Source organism: Oncorhynchus mykiss, chromosome 23, assembly GCF_057628025.1.
Source record: "Oncorhynchus mykiss isolate SJ-2025 chromosome 23, ASM5762802v1, whole genome shotgun sequence".
Taxonomy (NCBI): domain Eukaryota; kingdom Metazoa; phylum Chordata; class Actinopteri; order Salmoniformes; family Salmonidae; genus Oncorhynchus; species Oncorhynchus mykiss.
The window spans coordinates 39,729,465-39,746,584 of NC_143044.1; the positions used below are offsets into that span (position 1 = coordinate 39,729,465).

A 17,120-nucleotide genomic window follows, 5' to 3' on the forward strand; every position below is an offset into this window, starting at 1 on the left:
TCAAAGTAAATATGACTTCTGAATACCAACTATCAATCACTTAGATCATGTATTTTCAGGTAGATACCTCGCGAAGTAACAGTTATCTATCCCTCTTGATTTGCATCTTCTGACTCTTCTCTCCGGTGTCTGCCCGACACTAACCTAACTAACATTGCTTGCCTAAATGAAACACACAGAAAGGGGGGTCATTGTAGTTAATTACCACGGTTTCTGCACTAAACTATGTAGAAACAACGTTGTCTTCTCTCCGAAGGGTTGCTGGATCGAATCCCCGAGCTGACAATGTAGAAAATCTATCGTTCTGCCCCTGAGCAAGACACTTGTTCTCACTGTTCCCCGGGCGCCGAAGACGCAGCCCTCCGCACCTCTCTGATTCCGAGGGGTTGGGTTAAATGCGGAAGACACATTTCAGTTGAAGGCATTCACTTGTTCAACTGACTAGTTATCCCCTTTCCCTACAACAACCATTAATTAACCACAACATAATTAGGCACATAAGGTGTTTACATGAGACTGATGTCGATGGCCAAATTGGGGTGTGAATTGATTTTAAAGTAAGCCTATTGTGATTTAAATTAATCCGAATGCAATAACAAGAACCGCCCCGGGAGAGTGTGCGCCCAACCCCTATTGTCAATTCCGAGTTGATGATCTACCTAAAACCACAGCACCGAAAGTGCTTGACTCATAAATATCCTATTAAATTACTATAGGGACTATGTGATCATAATCCCTCAAAGTTATAGAATAGGACTAAATGGCAGCCGTCTTGGTCAGGGAGAATTATCATTATAATTATCATTCCTAATTATATGCTTTGACTAAAGCAGTGACGACTCGGATACCACGGTTTCTACCTCCCGCACCGCGGACACACAGTGAGTTTGACTGTCTCGCTGTCAGCGCAGCGGTGAATGTCGGTTTGTTTGGCCACCAGCGAACAGTTGCGTTTCGGCTCTACGTGTACATGCAAGGTGTGACAAATGCCACCAAGCGTAAACTACTCCTGGAACAATTAAACCGCCCACCCTTGGATTTGAAAGGAATTCTATAGACTTCGAGTGATTGGCTTTGGTTTTTGGCTTGTTTCTGTTGTTCCATCTTGTAGAGACTGAAAAATAACTGCCAACATGTCTAGGGATCATGACAATGTGAATAAGCTGACCGAAAGTACATACAAGGTAAGCAGGCTTTTTGTTAGGCTATGTTCTCATCATCATAGCTCCCAATTTCTCCACCTTTACAACAACATGGTTTCCGTATGACCAATGTCCATCGTCGCCTTTGGCAATAGCAGTAGGCTCCAATTGGCTTCAGGTTTAGGGCACAACCAGTTATTATTATAGGGGATACATAAACCCATTCCAAAATATGGTCATACGCTTGCACAGTGCGTATGGTGAGAGCATGGGTACGCTTGTGACTCGCCCGTGAGAGCGAAAAAGCGCAGTGAAGTAGGCCTAACATTTGCCTTTCCAAATAACCGAAAAAAACTATATTTTGTCATTTGTCAATTTAAAATGTGGCCAATAATACATGTCTTCTTGTTAGTTCATCAATTATAAGGCCATTTGGTGTACTTGCGTCAAGCTTATCACATGCAAGCAAACCCCACCAGTTCAGTACTCTGCATGTGAAGTAAAAAGTGTCAAACACTAATTCTACATAGTTTATGACATTCCACAGTTTCAGCTGAAGATAAACCTGTTTCTCTCTGTTTTAATTAGTCTTCCTCCTGTGTTTCTCTCTATCTGGCATGGTGCAACTAGGCCCAATCCATACCTGGCAGTTCATTGTTCTGTTGAGGGTGTGTCTGGGGAATTGAAACAAGGACTCCAGTCCTGAACAGCATTTTATTGTGGGCCGTTTGAATACGAGTGGGATTGGTTCAATCTGTCCTGTTGCTGCAAATACTTTGTGAAGGATCGTGTTAATGATTAAAATGTTTTATTTCAGCTTGGAGTTATTTATAGAATTAACACAAACATTTAAACACTTTTTTTATGATGACATTGAGACAATCCTTTATTTGGATTTGTTTATTAGAAACGTCTCATGGTTTATTAACGTATTATTGGTCTCTGTGTATCCACTCCACAACAAGAGATAGAAATTGTGTTTTTGAAACAAAAGATGTGAAGAATAGTTACACTCACTGCCAGTATTATATTGTTCTGCCCCCTCTTGCAGAATGTGATGGAGCAGTTGAATCCAGGACTGAGGAACCTTGTCAATCTGGGGAAGAACTATGAGAAATCTGTAGCCGGTAAGAACATGTCAATGGAGGATGGTTTGAGTCGGGTTCCTCTCAAGGTGTCTTCCTTCAAGAGAGTTGGTCCTTGCCTGTTGCCACTGTGCTGCTTGCTTTTTTGTGATCTAGTCCCTGTTATATTTTTACATTTTAGTCATTTAGCAGATTCTCTTATCCAGAGCGACTTACACGTTGTGCATTCATCTTCAGGTAGCTAGGTGAGACAATCACATATCACAGTTAGTTCATTCATTTTCAGATAGCTAGGTGAGACAATCACATATCACAGTTAGTTCATTCATCTTCAGGTAGCTAGGTGAGACAACCACATATCACAGTTAGTTCATTCATCTTCAGATAGCTAGGTGAGACAATCACATATCACAGTTAGTTCATTCATTTTCAGATAGCTAGGTGAGACAACCACATATCACAGTTAGTTCATTCATCTTCAGATAGCTAGGTGAGACAATCACATATCACAGTTAGTTCATTCATTTTCAGATAGCTAGGTGAGACAATCACATATCACAGTTAGTTCATTCATCTTCAGATAGCTAGGTGAGACAATCACATATCACAGTTAGTTCATTCATCTTCAGATAGCTAGGTGAGACAATCACATATCACAGTTAGTTCATTCATCTTCAGATAGCTAGGTGAGACAACCACATATCACAGTTAGTTCATTCATCTTCAGATAGCTAGGTGAGACAACCACATATCACAGTTAGTTCATTCATCTTCAGATAGCTAGGTGAGACAATCACATATCACAGTTAGTTCATTCATCTTCAGATAGCTAGGTGAGACATCCACATATCACAGTTAGTTCATTCATCTTCAGATAGCTAGGGGAGACAACCACATATCACAGTCGTAGTAAGTTATCAGAAAAGTCTGCTAGTAGGAAAAGACAAGTGTGAGTGTTTGGGGATTTAGTCAAGGCAATCTGTGAAGAGGTTACTGGTTACTATCACTTTGTGACGAATGTTCTTATAAACTAGGGTAATATGAACAAAATGTGATTTATTGTCCCAATTTTGGACAAAAGTGAATTAGATGTCTCACATGATACAGTAACAAGTTTACTTTTACACTCTGGTTTCAGACACTTAGCCACGACTGGCAGAAGCAGCTGAATATGGTATCATGTAGAGATTGAGGAGATCCATTCATATGATTGTGTTTGTTTGTCTCCTCACAGTGATGACTCTTGCTGGGAAGGCGTACTTTGATGCTGTGTCAAAGATAGGAGAGACTGCTTCTGTGTCCCCTGTCTCCAGAGAATTAGGTAAGTACACACACACACACATACAGTTGAAGTCGGAGGTTTACATATACCTTAGCCAAATACATTTAAACTCAGTTTTTCACCATTTCTGACATATAATCCTAGTAAAAATTCCCTGTTTTAAGATCACAACTATTTTAAGAATGTGAAATTTCAGAATAATAGTAGAGAATAATTTATTTCAGCTTTTATTTCTTTCATCACATTCCCAGTGGGTCAGAAGTTTACATACACTCAATTAGTATTTGGCAGCATTGCCTTTAAATTGTTTAACTTGGATCAAATGTTTCGGGTAGTCTTCCCACAAGCTTCCCACAATAAGTTGGGTGAATTTTGGCCCATTCCTCCTGACAGAGCTCGTGTAACTGGGTCAGGTTTGTAGGCCTCCTTGCACGCATACGTTTTTTCAGTTCTGCTCACAAATTTTCTATATGATTGAGGTCAGGGATTTGTGATGGCCACTCCAATACCTTGACTTTGTTGTCCTTAAGCCATTTTGCCACAACTTTGGAAGTATGCTTGGGGTCATTGTCCATTTGGAAGACCCATTTTGTAACCAAGCTTTAATTTCCTGACTGATGTCTTGAGATGTTGCTTCAATATATCCACATAATTGTCCTTCTTCATGAAGCCATCTATTTTGTGAAGTGCACCAGTCTCTCTTGTAGCAAAGCACCCCCACAACATGATGCTGCCACCCCCGTGCTTCACGGTTGGGATGGTGTTCTTCGGCTTGTAAGCTTCCCCCTTTTTTCTCCAAACATAACGATGGTCTTTATATATTTTTGTTTCATCAGACCAGAGGACATTTCTCCAAAAAGTACGATCTTTGTCCCCATGTGCAGTTTCGAACCGTAGTCTGGCTTTTTTATGGCGTTTTTTGAGCAGTGGCTTCTTCCATGTGAGCGGCCTTTCAGGGTATGTCGATATAGGACTCATTTTACTGTGGATATAGATACTTTTGTACATTTTTCCTCCAGCATCTTCACAAGGTCCTTTGCTGTTGTTCTGCGATTGAGTTGCACTTTTCGCACCAAAGTACGTTCATCTCTAGGAGACAGAACGCGTCTCCTTCCAGAGCGGTATGACGGCTGCGGGGTCCCATGGTGTTTATACTTGCGTACTGTTGTTTGTACAGATGAACTTGGTACCTTCAGGCGTTTTGAAATTGCTCCCAAGGATGAACCAGACTTGTGGAGGTCTACTATTTTTTTTCTGAGGTCTTGGCTGATTTCTTTTGATTTTCCCATGATATCAAGCGAGGAGGCACAGAGTTTGAAGGTAGGCCTTGAAATACATCCACAGGTACACCTCCAATTGACTCAAATTATGTCAATTAGCCTATCAGAAGCTTCTAAAGCCATGACATAATTTTCTGTAATTTTCCAAGCTGTTTAAAGGCACAGTCAACTTAGTGTATGTTAACTTCTGACCCACTGGAATTGTGATACATTGAATTGTAAGTGAAATAATCTGTCTGTAAACAATTGTTGGAAAAATGACTTGTGTCATGCACAAAGTAGATGTCCTAACCGACTTGCCAAGACTAAAGTTTGTTAACAAGAAATGTGTAGAGTGTTTGAAAACAAGTTTTAATGACTTCAACCTAAGTATATGCAAACGTCCGACTTCACCTGTACACACACACACACACACACACACACACACACACACACACACACACACACACACACACACACCCGGTAATGAATCCGTCATTAGTCCTAGACACAGGTTGTTCTTCCCTCTCTTGGTGCTGAATCACCACCCATTATGTTAAAGTGCTGCTGGAGACATTGAGGTGACCCATTTTCCCAGATTTTTATGATCCATTAAGTAGCTTCTTATGTTTGTCACCATCCTCCATGATGGACTGCTGGGTGGAAAAAACCAACAAATGGCTTCATCTGTGTTCATGTCACACATACATTATCGTTATAGTGGCTGTTATCCACAGAAAATGGTCAAATATAATGTATTTTTCATGATAATGTAGTGCTATAGAACTTTAATAGCCTGGTAGCAGATCAGTTTGTGTTTCTAGCCAACTGAATCTAGCGTTACAAAATGGAACACCAAATGCATATGGAATATTGGTTTAGAATGGGGAATGTCCATTTGAGGAATTCTAATTAAGTCTGGAGCTGTTCCTACTCTATTTCTATGGTTCCTCCTCTGCTGATCAGACTGGCCTCAGTCAGCGAGACTGGCCTCAGTCAGCGAGACTGGCCTCAGTCAGCGAGACGGTGTGAATTCTCTCACGCGTTACAGAGAAGGGCAGCAAACACATTGAACAAACAGACTGACAGAAGAGGACACTATTCCCACCATCACATCTATCTTTCCCTTCATCTGCTACCCTTCTCTCCTCTTCCCCTCTCAGGGGCCAGAGTAAAGCTTTTATTGTTGTCAAGATATAGACACTGAAATTGCTGGAGTTTGATGAATAACATTTTGAGTGTGACCCCTTGTTCAATTTAATTTGTTGTTGTTTGGAACATGTTCATGCTCCAAGATAAACTAGACAGTGTGCCCTCGGCAGACCAAACCTCATGTCTCAGTGTGCCCTCAGCAGACCAAACCTCATGTCTCAGTGTGCCCTCAGTAGACCAAACCTCATGTCTGTGTCCTCAGCAGACCAAACCTCGTGTCTCAGTGTGCCCTCAGTAGACCAAACCTCATGTCTCAGTGTGCCCTCAGTAGACCAAACCTCATGTCTCAGTGTGCCTTCAGCAGACCAAACCTCATGTCTCAGTGTGCCCTCAGTAGACCAAACCTCATGTCTGTGTGTCCTCAGCAGACCAAACCTCGTGTCTCAGTGTGCCCTCAGCAGACCAAACCTCATGTCTCAGTGTGCCCTCAGTAGACCAAACCTCATGTCTCAGTGTGCCTTCAGCAGACCAAACCTCATGTCTCAGTGTGCCCTCAGTAGACCAAACCTCATGTCTGTGTGTCCTCAGCAGACCAAACCTCGTGTCTCAGTGTGCCCTCAGCAGACCAAACCTCATGTCTCAGTGTGCCCTCAGTAGACCAAACCTCATGTCTGTGTGTCCTCAGCAGACCAAACCTCATGTCTCAGTGTGCCCTCAGTAGACCAAACCTCATGTCTCAGTGTGCCCTCAGTAGACCAAACCTCATGTCTCAGTGTGCCCTCAGCAGACCAAACCTCATGTCTCAGTGTGCCCTCAGCAGACAAAATCTCATGTCTCAGTGTGCCTCAGTAGACCAAACCGCATGTCTCAGTGTGCCCTCAGTAGATCAAACCTCATGGCTCAGTGTGCCCTCAGTAGACTTTTGTGTCACGCCAACCTCCCTCATTTCAATAGGAGAAATTCATACAATTGAAAAGTCTCAGTGTGCCCTCAGCAGACCAAACCAGTCTCAGTGTGACCTCAGTAGACCAAACCAGTCTCAGTGTGACCTCAGTAGACCAAACCAGTCTCCGTGTGACCTCAGCAGACCAAACCAGTCTCAGTGTGACCTCAGCAGACCAAACCAGTCTCAGTGTGACCTCAGTAGACCAAACCTCATGTCTCAGTGTGCCCTCAGTAGACCAAACCTCATGTCTCAGTGTGCCCTCAGTAGACCAAACCTCATGTCTCAGTGTGCCCTCAGCAGACCAAACCTCATGTCTCAGTGTGCCCTCAGTAGACCAAACCTCATGTCTCAGTGTGCCCTCAGCAGACCAAACCTCATGTCTCAGTGTGCCCTCAGTAGACAAATCCTCATGTCTCAGTGTGCCCTCAGTAGACCAAACCTCATGTCTCAGTGTGCCCTCAGCAGACCAAACCTCATGTCTCAGTGTGCCCTCAGCAGACAAAATCTCATGTCTCAGTGTGCCTCAGTAGACCAAACCTCATGTCTCAGTGTGCCCTCAGTAGACAAATCCTCATGTCTCAGTGTGCCCTCAGTAGACCAAACCTAATGTCTCAGTGTGCCCTCAGTAGACCAAACCTCATGTCTCAGTGTGCCCTCAGCAGACCAAACCTCATGTCTCAGTGTGCCCTCAGTAGACCAAACCTCATGTCTCAGTGTGCCCTCAGCAGACCAAACCTCATGTCTCAGTGTGCCCTCAGTAGACCAAACCTCATGTCTCAGTGTGCCCTCAGTAGACCAAACCTCATGTCTCAGTGTGCCCTCAGCAGACCAAACCTCATGTCTCAGTGTGCCCTCAGCAGACCAAATCTCATGTCTCAGTGTGCCTCAGTAGACCAAACCTCATGTCTCAGTGTGCCCTCAGTAGACAAATCCTCATGTCTCAGTGTGCCCTCAGCAGACCAAACCTCATATCTCAGTGTGCCCTCAGCAGACCAAACCTCATGTCTCAGTGTGCCCTCAGTAGACCAAACCTCATGTCTGTGTGCCCTCAGCAGACCAAACCTCGTGTCTCAGTGTGCCCTCAGTAGACCAAACGTCATGTCCTTGTGACCTCAGTATACCAAACCGCATGTCTCAGTGTGCCCTAAGTAGATCAAACCTCATGTCTCAGTGTGCCCTCAGTAGATCAAACCTCATGGCTCAGTGTGCCCTCAGTAGACTTTTGTGTCACGCCAACCTCCCTCATTTCAATAGGAGAAATTCATACAATTGAAAAGTCTCAGTGTGCCCTCAGCAGACCAAACCAGTCTCCGTGTGACCTCAGTAGACCAAACCAGTCTCCGTGTGACCTCAGCAGACCAAACCAGTCTCCTTGTGACCTCAGCAGACCAAACCAGTCTCCGTGTGACCTCAGCAGACCAAACCAGTCTCTGTGTGACCTCAGCAGACCAAACCAGTCTCCGTGTGACCTCAGCAGACCAAACCAGTCTCAGTGTGACCTCAGTAGACCAAACCAGTCTCCGTGTGACCTCAGCAGACCAAACCAGTCTCCGTGTGACCTCAGCAGACCAAACCAGTCTCAATGTAACTGCAAAGTTACCTCTTTCTCTGAATTTACATCACAATGTATCTCGTATTGATCAAACTATTAACAAATTGCTATGAGTAACTTTCCCCCTTTTAGATGCTTTGTAAGGGTTGTAGGTGATGGGGTTGAGTTTCACTGAGTAGCTAAATAGAGTAGTGTAATAGAGGAGCATCTGCGTCAGTCAGTGAGTTTGGCACGTGGCATATACGTAGAATGGCTACGAAATGATAAGTGTAGGATCCTGTGTTTTTCTCGACCACTAGACCAGACCAGGAGAAACTCTTACCCTACTTATAGGCTACAACTAGAGTTCAGAGTTTTCCCTTGTTTAGCAATGTAGTCAATAAATACTTAAGGCCCTAATAATAATAGATAACCAATAAGGGACCATATCAAGCCAACATTTTAGCTCCATTCTGCCTGACACGGGCCTATTTGACCTCCTGGTTGGGGCTGTGACATTGAGAAAGGTAAAGGGTGTTGTTAACAGATAGAACAATCAGCTTATCACTTAATACGACTTGGCATTTTTCGATAAGTAAGTCATTGACTGCTAAGCGCTAATGGACATTCCTGCGTGTTTTCACTTCAAAGAAAACTGCTGGGCTTTCAGATGTTTTAGATGTGTGAAATCTGAAGAAAATAACTTTAAACAGAAAATCTGACATCTATTTATATAGTCCTATTAACTTTTGTGTCACGCCAACCTCCCTCATTTCAATAGGAGAAATTCATACATTTGAAAAGTACAGACTCAATTCCAGCTCAAATTAATTAGTGGCTCTATTGACTCCATTTTGGTTCAAGGGAATTGAGCAGTAGAATGACCTGGCTCTGCAAACAACAGGGTCAGAAAGAAACTGTGAAGGAGCCCAGACGGCCAGCCTCCTTCCTGGTATTCAGTGTCATGGAAAGACCTGATTGTTCTGAGAAACATACTGTCCATGTCTCATCACAAGGGAGCACATACAGTGCCTTTTCAATATTTTGTTGCATTACAGCCTGGTTTTAAAATGGATTAAATTGTGATTTTATGTCACTGCCCTACACACTGGCCCCATCATGTCAAAGTCTAATTGTTTTTAATAAATGTTTACAAATTTATAAAAAATGAAAAGCTGAACTGTCACATAATAAATTGCATTGGACTATAATAGTGCAATAATAGTGTTTAACATGATTTTTGAATGACTACTTCATCTTTGTACCCCACACATAAAATTATCTGTAATGTCCCTCAGTAGTGAATTTCAAACACAGATTCAACCACAAAGACCAGGGAGGTTGTCCAATGCCTTGCAAAGAAGAGTAGAGGAAGGACACGACTAGAAAACAAAGAAAATAGAACTATTGTAAAATAGATTGTGACTGTACAATATATAGAGTATGTTTCAGCTGGAAGTAGAAGTCTAAGTGTTATTGTTCATTATTTTACTCCAATTAGGGGAGGGGTGGTATGGTTAGTGGAAAATATATTTTGTAAAGGTAAGTATAGTACCAGTCAAAAGTTTGGACACACCTACTCATTACAGGGTTTTCATTTATTTTTTACTATTTTCTACATTGTATAATAATAGTGAAGACATCAAAACTATGAAATTACACATATGGAATCATGTAGTAACCAAAAAAGTGTTAATCAAATTAAAATATATTTTATATTTGAGGCTCACCCCTTGCCTTGATGACAGCTTTGCACACTCATCATACACACTCAGTATCTATACTGTATATTTACCCCAAAATATATGGGAGATTGGAAATGATGCAGACAATTACAGTGATGGAAGCTACAATCTACCTGCAATATTAAAGCTGATCAAACCCTCAAACCTAAAAAATAAATACTAAACAAAATGCAAAAAAAGGGCACCTATTTGTAGATGGGTACAAAAAAAAGCAGACATTGAATATCCCTTTGAGCATGGTGAAGTTTTTATTACATTTTTTATTTCACCTTTATTTATTAGTTATTAATTACACTTTGGATGGAGTATCCATACACCCAGTCACTACAAAGATACAGGCATCCTTCCTAACTCAGTTGCTGAGAGGACAGAAACCGCTCAAGGATTTCACCCTGAGGCCAATGTTAACTTTAAAACAATTACAGAGTTTAATGGCTGTGATAGGAGAAAACTGAGGATGGATCAACAACATTGTAGTTACTCCACAATACTAACCTAGATTACAGAGTGAAAAGAAGAAATCCTGTACAGAATACAAATATTTCAAAGCAGGCATCCTGTTTGCAACAAGGCACTAAAGTAATACTGCAAAAAAAATATCAAAGCAATTAACTTTTTGTCCTGAATACAAAGTGTTATGTTTGGGGCAAATCCAATACAACACATTACTGAGAACCACTCTCCATATTTTCAAGCATATTGGTGGCTACATCATGTTATGGGTATGCTTGTAATCGTTAAGGACTGGGGAGTTTTTCAGGATTAAAAAATAAACGGAATGGAGCTAAGCACAGGCAAAATCCTAGAAGAAACCTGGTTCAGTCTGTTTTCCTCCAGATACTGGGAGATGAATTCACCTTTCAGCAGGACAATAACCTAAAACAGAAGGCCAAATCTACACTGGAGTTGTTTACCAAGAAGATAGTAAATGTGGCCGAGTATACAGTTTTGAGTTAAATCTACTAGAAAATCTATGGCAAGACCTGAAAATGGTTGTTTAGTAATGATCAACAACCGATGTGACAGAGCTTGAAGAATTTTGAAAATAATAATGGGCAAATCTTGCACAATCCAGGTGTGGAAAGCTCTTAGAGACTTACCCAGAAAGACTCACATCTGTAATCGCTGCCAAAGGTGCTTCTTCAAAGTATTGACTCGGGTATGAATACTTATGTAAATGAGATATTTCTGTATTTAATTTGCAATACATTTGTAAACATTTCTCAAAACATATTTTAATTATGTCATTATGGGGTATTGTGTGTACATGGGTGTGAAACATTTTTATTTGATTCATTTTAAATTCAGGCTGCAACAACACAATGTGGAATAAGTCAAGGGGTATTAATACTTTCTGAAGGCACTGTACTTTACATGCAATGCTACTTTAGGGATAGCTATCATAAAGTATCTCTAACTGGTTCATAGTATGTGTAGGAACATTCGTTTTTCCAGGGAAAGCTAGTCTAGGCCCTAAGTATGTATTTATCATTCTGGTGAGGGAAATTATGCATTAGCATGATCACAATAATATCATATTAGTCCCCCATCAGTGTTGTGCTTGTAGAATGTCAAATAGTGTGTTTACTATTCATAGTGCTGGCTTCTAATAATCGATTTCCTCTATTGGGAATAACACCATTTACACTGGTCTCTATGGGATCGCATTACTGTACCACGGCAACATCACAAGAAGTAGGCAAGTCATCAAGGCTGGAAACGTACTGAAGAAAGAATGGTGTGCTCCCCGCCCTCCACCGTTTCTTCACAAGCTGTTTGGCAAAACCCCCAGCAAAGTAGTTCAAACAATATTGAACCCGAGCTGTCACTCTGAATTTTTTTGAAATTACGTCCAGAAATGTAGACTGTTTCTTATTTGAGTGAGGACAGGAGGAACTCAGTAGGAGGTGCGTTGGCTTTTTCATTCTGATAGTGAGTAGGAAGTTGGAGACAGCTTTTTGGTTCGGAACGTAACAGATTTTACTGAAGGTGACGTAGTGTTTTTTGAGGCTATGTTGAATTTCTAACCTGAGAGTTGGTGGTGTTTGATAGGAATGCTTAGGTTGCATCCCACTGCTCTGCCGTCCATCCATCAGTTGTGTGGGAGACAATTCATCAACCCTCCTAGGACATGGCGTCAGCGTGAGTGTCAGGGATCCCAAACATTTTCCCCAAAGTGGGCAAAAATATGACCCTGCTTCTCTCTCTCTCCATCTCACACGAACTCTCTAGGAATGTGTTGTTCTCAGGATGGACACTTTGGTCCCATTTGAGTACTTAGAAAATGCATGCTTCTCTTTCTACCTCCCTTGGAGGAAGCACCAGTGGTGGTAAAGTACCCAATTTTCATACCTGAGTAAAAATAAAGTTACATTAAAAGAAAATGACTCAAGTCAAAGTGAAAGTCATCCAGTAAAATAGTACTTGAGAAAGTTTAAAACTATTTGGTTTTAAATATACTTAAGTATCAAAAGTTTTTAAAAAATGTAATATTTCTAATATTAAGCACATCAGATGGCACAATTTTCTTGTTTTTAAATTTTACAGAGGGCCAGGGGCACACTCCAACACTCAGACATAATTTACAAACTAAGCATGTGTGTTTAGTGAGTCCTCCAGATCAGATGCAGAAGGGATGGCCAGGGATTTTCTCTTGATAAGAGCGTGAATTGGACCAGTTCCCTGTCCTGCTAAGCATTCAAAAATGTAATGAGTACTTTTGGGTGTCAAGGAAAATGTATGGAGTAAAAAGGGCCTTATTTTCTTTAGGAACGTAGTGAATTTCAAAGTAAAAGTTGTCAAAAATATAAATAGTAAAGTATAGTACTAGTATTTTTACTTAAGTACTTTACACCACTGATGTGACATGAATTAATATATTTTTTCACAGGTTTTTTTTGTGGTTTTAATTTCGGGCATTTAAATGGTAGGCTATTTGTTTGTCAACTTGTCTATAATAAGATACATGCAGCTTCTCTTCTGTCGTAACATCTTGCCTGCCTAAAGTGGTGTTCATTAGATCAATGTAATTAAACCATACAACGAATGCATCAATAATCTGTCATCAGTAAAGTTTTCTCTTTCATTCTGCTTTCTTGTGGAGTGAGGACGTTTAGGGGCCGGGGAGAAAATGCAAGATCCTTCCTGTGCAAAATGTCCAAATTACATCAGTTTGACCAGTTTTAAGGAAACGAAAAGCTGTGAAATTATGTTTCTGATTAGATTTCAGTTTGTCTTGGATGCATTTATGTGTTTGAAATACTGTCAGCTTCTATGTTTCAGTGTCAATCACTGAAAAGGATTGCGATCCCTAACCGCGCATTCACATTCTCTCGAGATGCTGAATTAAATACGTTTCTCCACTCCTGTTACTGAGACAAAATGTACATTTTCTGTACAATTTTACTGCATTAAATACTTAATTCTGCAGTAGTTAATATTATATATGGCTACCTGTTTGTGGTTATAGGCCTATAGTTAGTGTCTAGATTTCAGTTATTTACATTAACTTTAAAAGTGAGCAAACCAGGGGGTGTGGCCGCACCTGCCGCACCCTTCTGCTGTCCTTAGAATTAATGTTTTCACCAATCTATCCAAAATGTTTAAATCTATGAGAGGGATTTCACACTTCATAAAGACAAGAGAGCAAGTGAACACTTCCTAGGGAGTATGCTAAGGAGGCAAGAGACAGCCAGGGCCATTGGCTGCTCATTCACCCATGATGCCTCAGGCTTTACGATCTATCACGCTCCTTTCACTCACCAAACGATCCCATGACCTCCCTAACCCCACACACCCTTCCTTGCCACACATACTTGCTTTCTCCAGACTTTTTTTTACCATGCAATTAACCTAATCTTCAAAGGACATACCCCAAACAATTTAATACAATTCCATATTGCATTCTGTCTCTGTTGTTCATGTAGTTAAGCCTGTACTGCACTGTACAACACATAGACATCTGATATAGAACATATTATGTGATACATCCTTCTGGGAAACTCCTCCCCCACCCACCTCATGACACATCGCTTAGCAAGTGCCGAATTATGAAATGTTCTATTTCGTAGTTTCTTCCTATGTCATTGTTAATTAGTTTTATCAGCATTTTTATCCAGTTTCTAAAGTCAGAGTCTCTAAACTCATGTCAAGAGGACATTACTGTCCATGCCTAACTTATTCTATTGTGTCTTTGACCTGCATTGTGTGTGTGTGTGTGTGTGTGTGTGTGCGTGCGTGCGCGCGCGCATGTGCGTTATCCATTTTCTGTAGATAACAGCCACTATAACGATAATGTATGTGTGACATGAACACAGATGAAGCCATTTGTTGTTTTTTTCCACCCAGCAGTCCATCATGGAGGATGGTGACAAACATAAGAAGCTACTTAATGGATCATAAAAATCTGGGAAAATGGGTCACCTCAATGTCTCCAGCAGCACTTTAACATAATGGGTGGTGAGTCAGCACCAAGAGAGGGAATAACAACCTGTGTCTAGGACTAATGACGGATTCATTACTGTGTGTGTGTGTGTGTGTGTGTGTGTGTGTGTGTGTGTGTGTGTGTGTGTGTGTGAAGTGTAATTAAATTATATTCATCACATGCTTCTAAAACAACAGGTGTTGACTAACAGTGAAATACGTATTTACGGGTTCTTCCCAACAATGCAGAGAGGAAGAAAGTAGAGAAATAATAGAAAAGTAAAACACATAATACTAAAATACACAATGAGTAACGATAACGTGGCTATATACACAGGGTACCAGTACCGAGTGATGTGATGAGACAAAAAAGTTGGTTCAAATAAAGGTAAATGCAGATACAGTTAGAGTCGGAAGTTTACATACACCTTAGCCAAATACATTTAAACTCAGTTTTTCACAATTCCTGACATTTAATCATAGTAAAATGTATTGTCTGTTTTAGGTCAGTTAGGATCACCACTTTATGTTAAGAATGTGAAATGTAATAGTAGAGAGAATGATTTGTTTCAGATTTTATTTCTTTCATCACATTCCCAATGGGTCAGAAGTTTACATACACTCAATAAGTATTTGGTAGCATTGCCTTTAAATTGTTGAACTTGGGTCAAATGTTTCGGCTAGCCTTCCACAAGCTTCCCACAATAAGTTGGGTGAATTTTGGCCCATTTCATCTGACAGAGCTGGTGTAACTGAGTCAGGTCTGTAGGCCTCCTTGCTCGCACACGCTTTTTCAGTTCTGCCCACACATTTTCTATAGGATTGAGGTTGGAAGGTTACATACGCTTAGGGTGTAATTCAAACTAGTTTTTCAACCACTCTACAAAAAAAATCACACAAAATTGCAGTATTGGTCAGGAGCCCGTAAACAGCCACTATACACTTCTCAAGGCTGTGTGTGTGTGTGTGTGTGAGTGCACAATAGCTCTATGGGCCTGGAGCTGAGTGACACCGATCTCTGATTCATATCCATGTAATATCAGAGAACAAAGACTTCCAACCATGGCAACATCACAACACTCACTCTCCCTACCTGTCATTGGAATGTGTGGCTTCAAGATTGCGATATCGTTGGCCGTGACTCAGATAGGTGTTGTCCGTATTGCGTCAGACTCTTGCTGTGACATGCCCCTCTACGATTTATCATTATTGTTTTATGAGAGTGACGACTATCTCGAAGTGCAGCGTTACTATCTCACAGTTCAAATGTCACTACTTTGGTCACATTGTGTGAATTAGGCCCTTTGTGGCTCAGTTGGTAGTGCATGGTGTTTGTAACAACAGGTTTGTGGGTTTGATTCCCACGGGGGACCAGTATGAAAATGTATGCACTCACTACTGTAAGTTGCTCTGGATAAGAGCATTTGCTAACACATAAATGTAACTGCACATAGCTCAGTCAGCCATAGATACAAAGCTTTGAGTTTATTCCAATGCTGTTTAGCATATTAGCAACACCGGTGCGTATGAATAACCTGAACAGATCACCTGTTTAAATCTATTGTAATTTGTCATCTAATAAAGTTGTGTTTTTCCACACCATGTTTCTCTATTAGACTCTTATGAGGGAACGGCAGGTATTCTGTTACCAGAGGCCCACACCGTTCATAAACTACATCACCTGGTAACAATGTGAAAGAGGATGGACGTAGTTTTCTGTGCTATCAAAACCACCATAAACCACAGAGGTATAAGGATGTTTCTATAATAATGATCAAGTCGTTATTAAGTCACTGTAAAATCAGACATCACAACGAGACCATGGCCACCACCTAGCACTATCTGAAGACATCTAGGATAAGGCTGGGATACAAGTCTTATCATCATTACTGGGTGGTTTCCCAAATGACCCACCACAAACAGACACAGTCAGTCAAGCTATGAAGCCTTTGATTATAGTGGATGTAACTATAGCTGTATGTAAGGCTAGTATTATTCATTCTTATATTGTAGATGAAGCAGTGTTTGGAGATGTACACATATACCTATCTATACAGTATTATGAACAATACTATGTATCCTTTCCTGGGTACACTCTTAGAAAAAAGGGTTCCTAAAGGGTTCTTCAGCTGTCCCCATAGGATAACCCGTTTTGGGTCCAGGTAGAACACTTTTTGTTTGCAGGGAGAACTATTTTGGGTTCCATGTAGAACCCTCTCTGAAAAAGATCCTACATTGAACCTAAAATGGTTCTTCAATGGGTTCTGCTATGGGGACAGATGAAGTACCCTTTTAGGTTCTACATAGATAGTACTTTTTTTCTACAAGTGTAATAGAATGTATCCTTATCAGGGTAGGTCAATCTGGAGACAGCAGAACCAGATTCAGTTGTAATGTTTTGAGAGAGAGATGTATTTTTTCCTTATTTACATAAAACCTTGTAGCACACAGATCACTGAGACTAAGACCAGAGCCATGTGGAGGATTACAGGGTCAAATGACCTTATTGGTAGTAGTTACAGTCTTGTCTCATCGCTGCAACTCCCGTACGGATTC

At 41.0% G+C, this 17,120-nt stretch overlaps 1 protein-coding gene across 1 annotated transcript in view; it reads left to right on the top strand.

Moving 5' to 3' along the window:
* The first annotated feature begins 621 nt into the window (after window positions 1–621).
* The window catches only part of LOC110503137 (BAR/IMD domain-containing adapter protein 2-like 1), a 52,474-nt gene continuing 35,975 nt past the window's right edge, over window positions 622–17,120 (top strand). Inside the window, exons 1-3 of the mRNA XM_036960687.2 lie at window positions 622–1,184; window positions 2,194–2,269; window positions 3,462–3,548. Of these exons, the coding sequence (XP_036816582.2) occupies window positions 1,134–1,184; window positions 2,194–2,269; window positions 3,462–3,548 (214 nt within the window). The 5' untranslated portion in view covers window positions 622–1,133. The remainder of the gene's footprint in view (window positions 1,185–2,193; window positions 2,270–3,461; window positions 3,549–17,120) is intronic.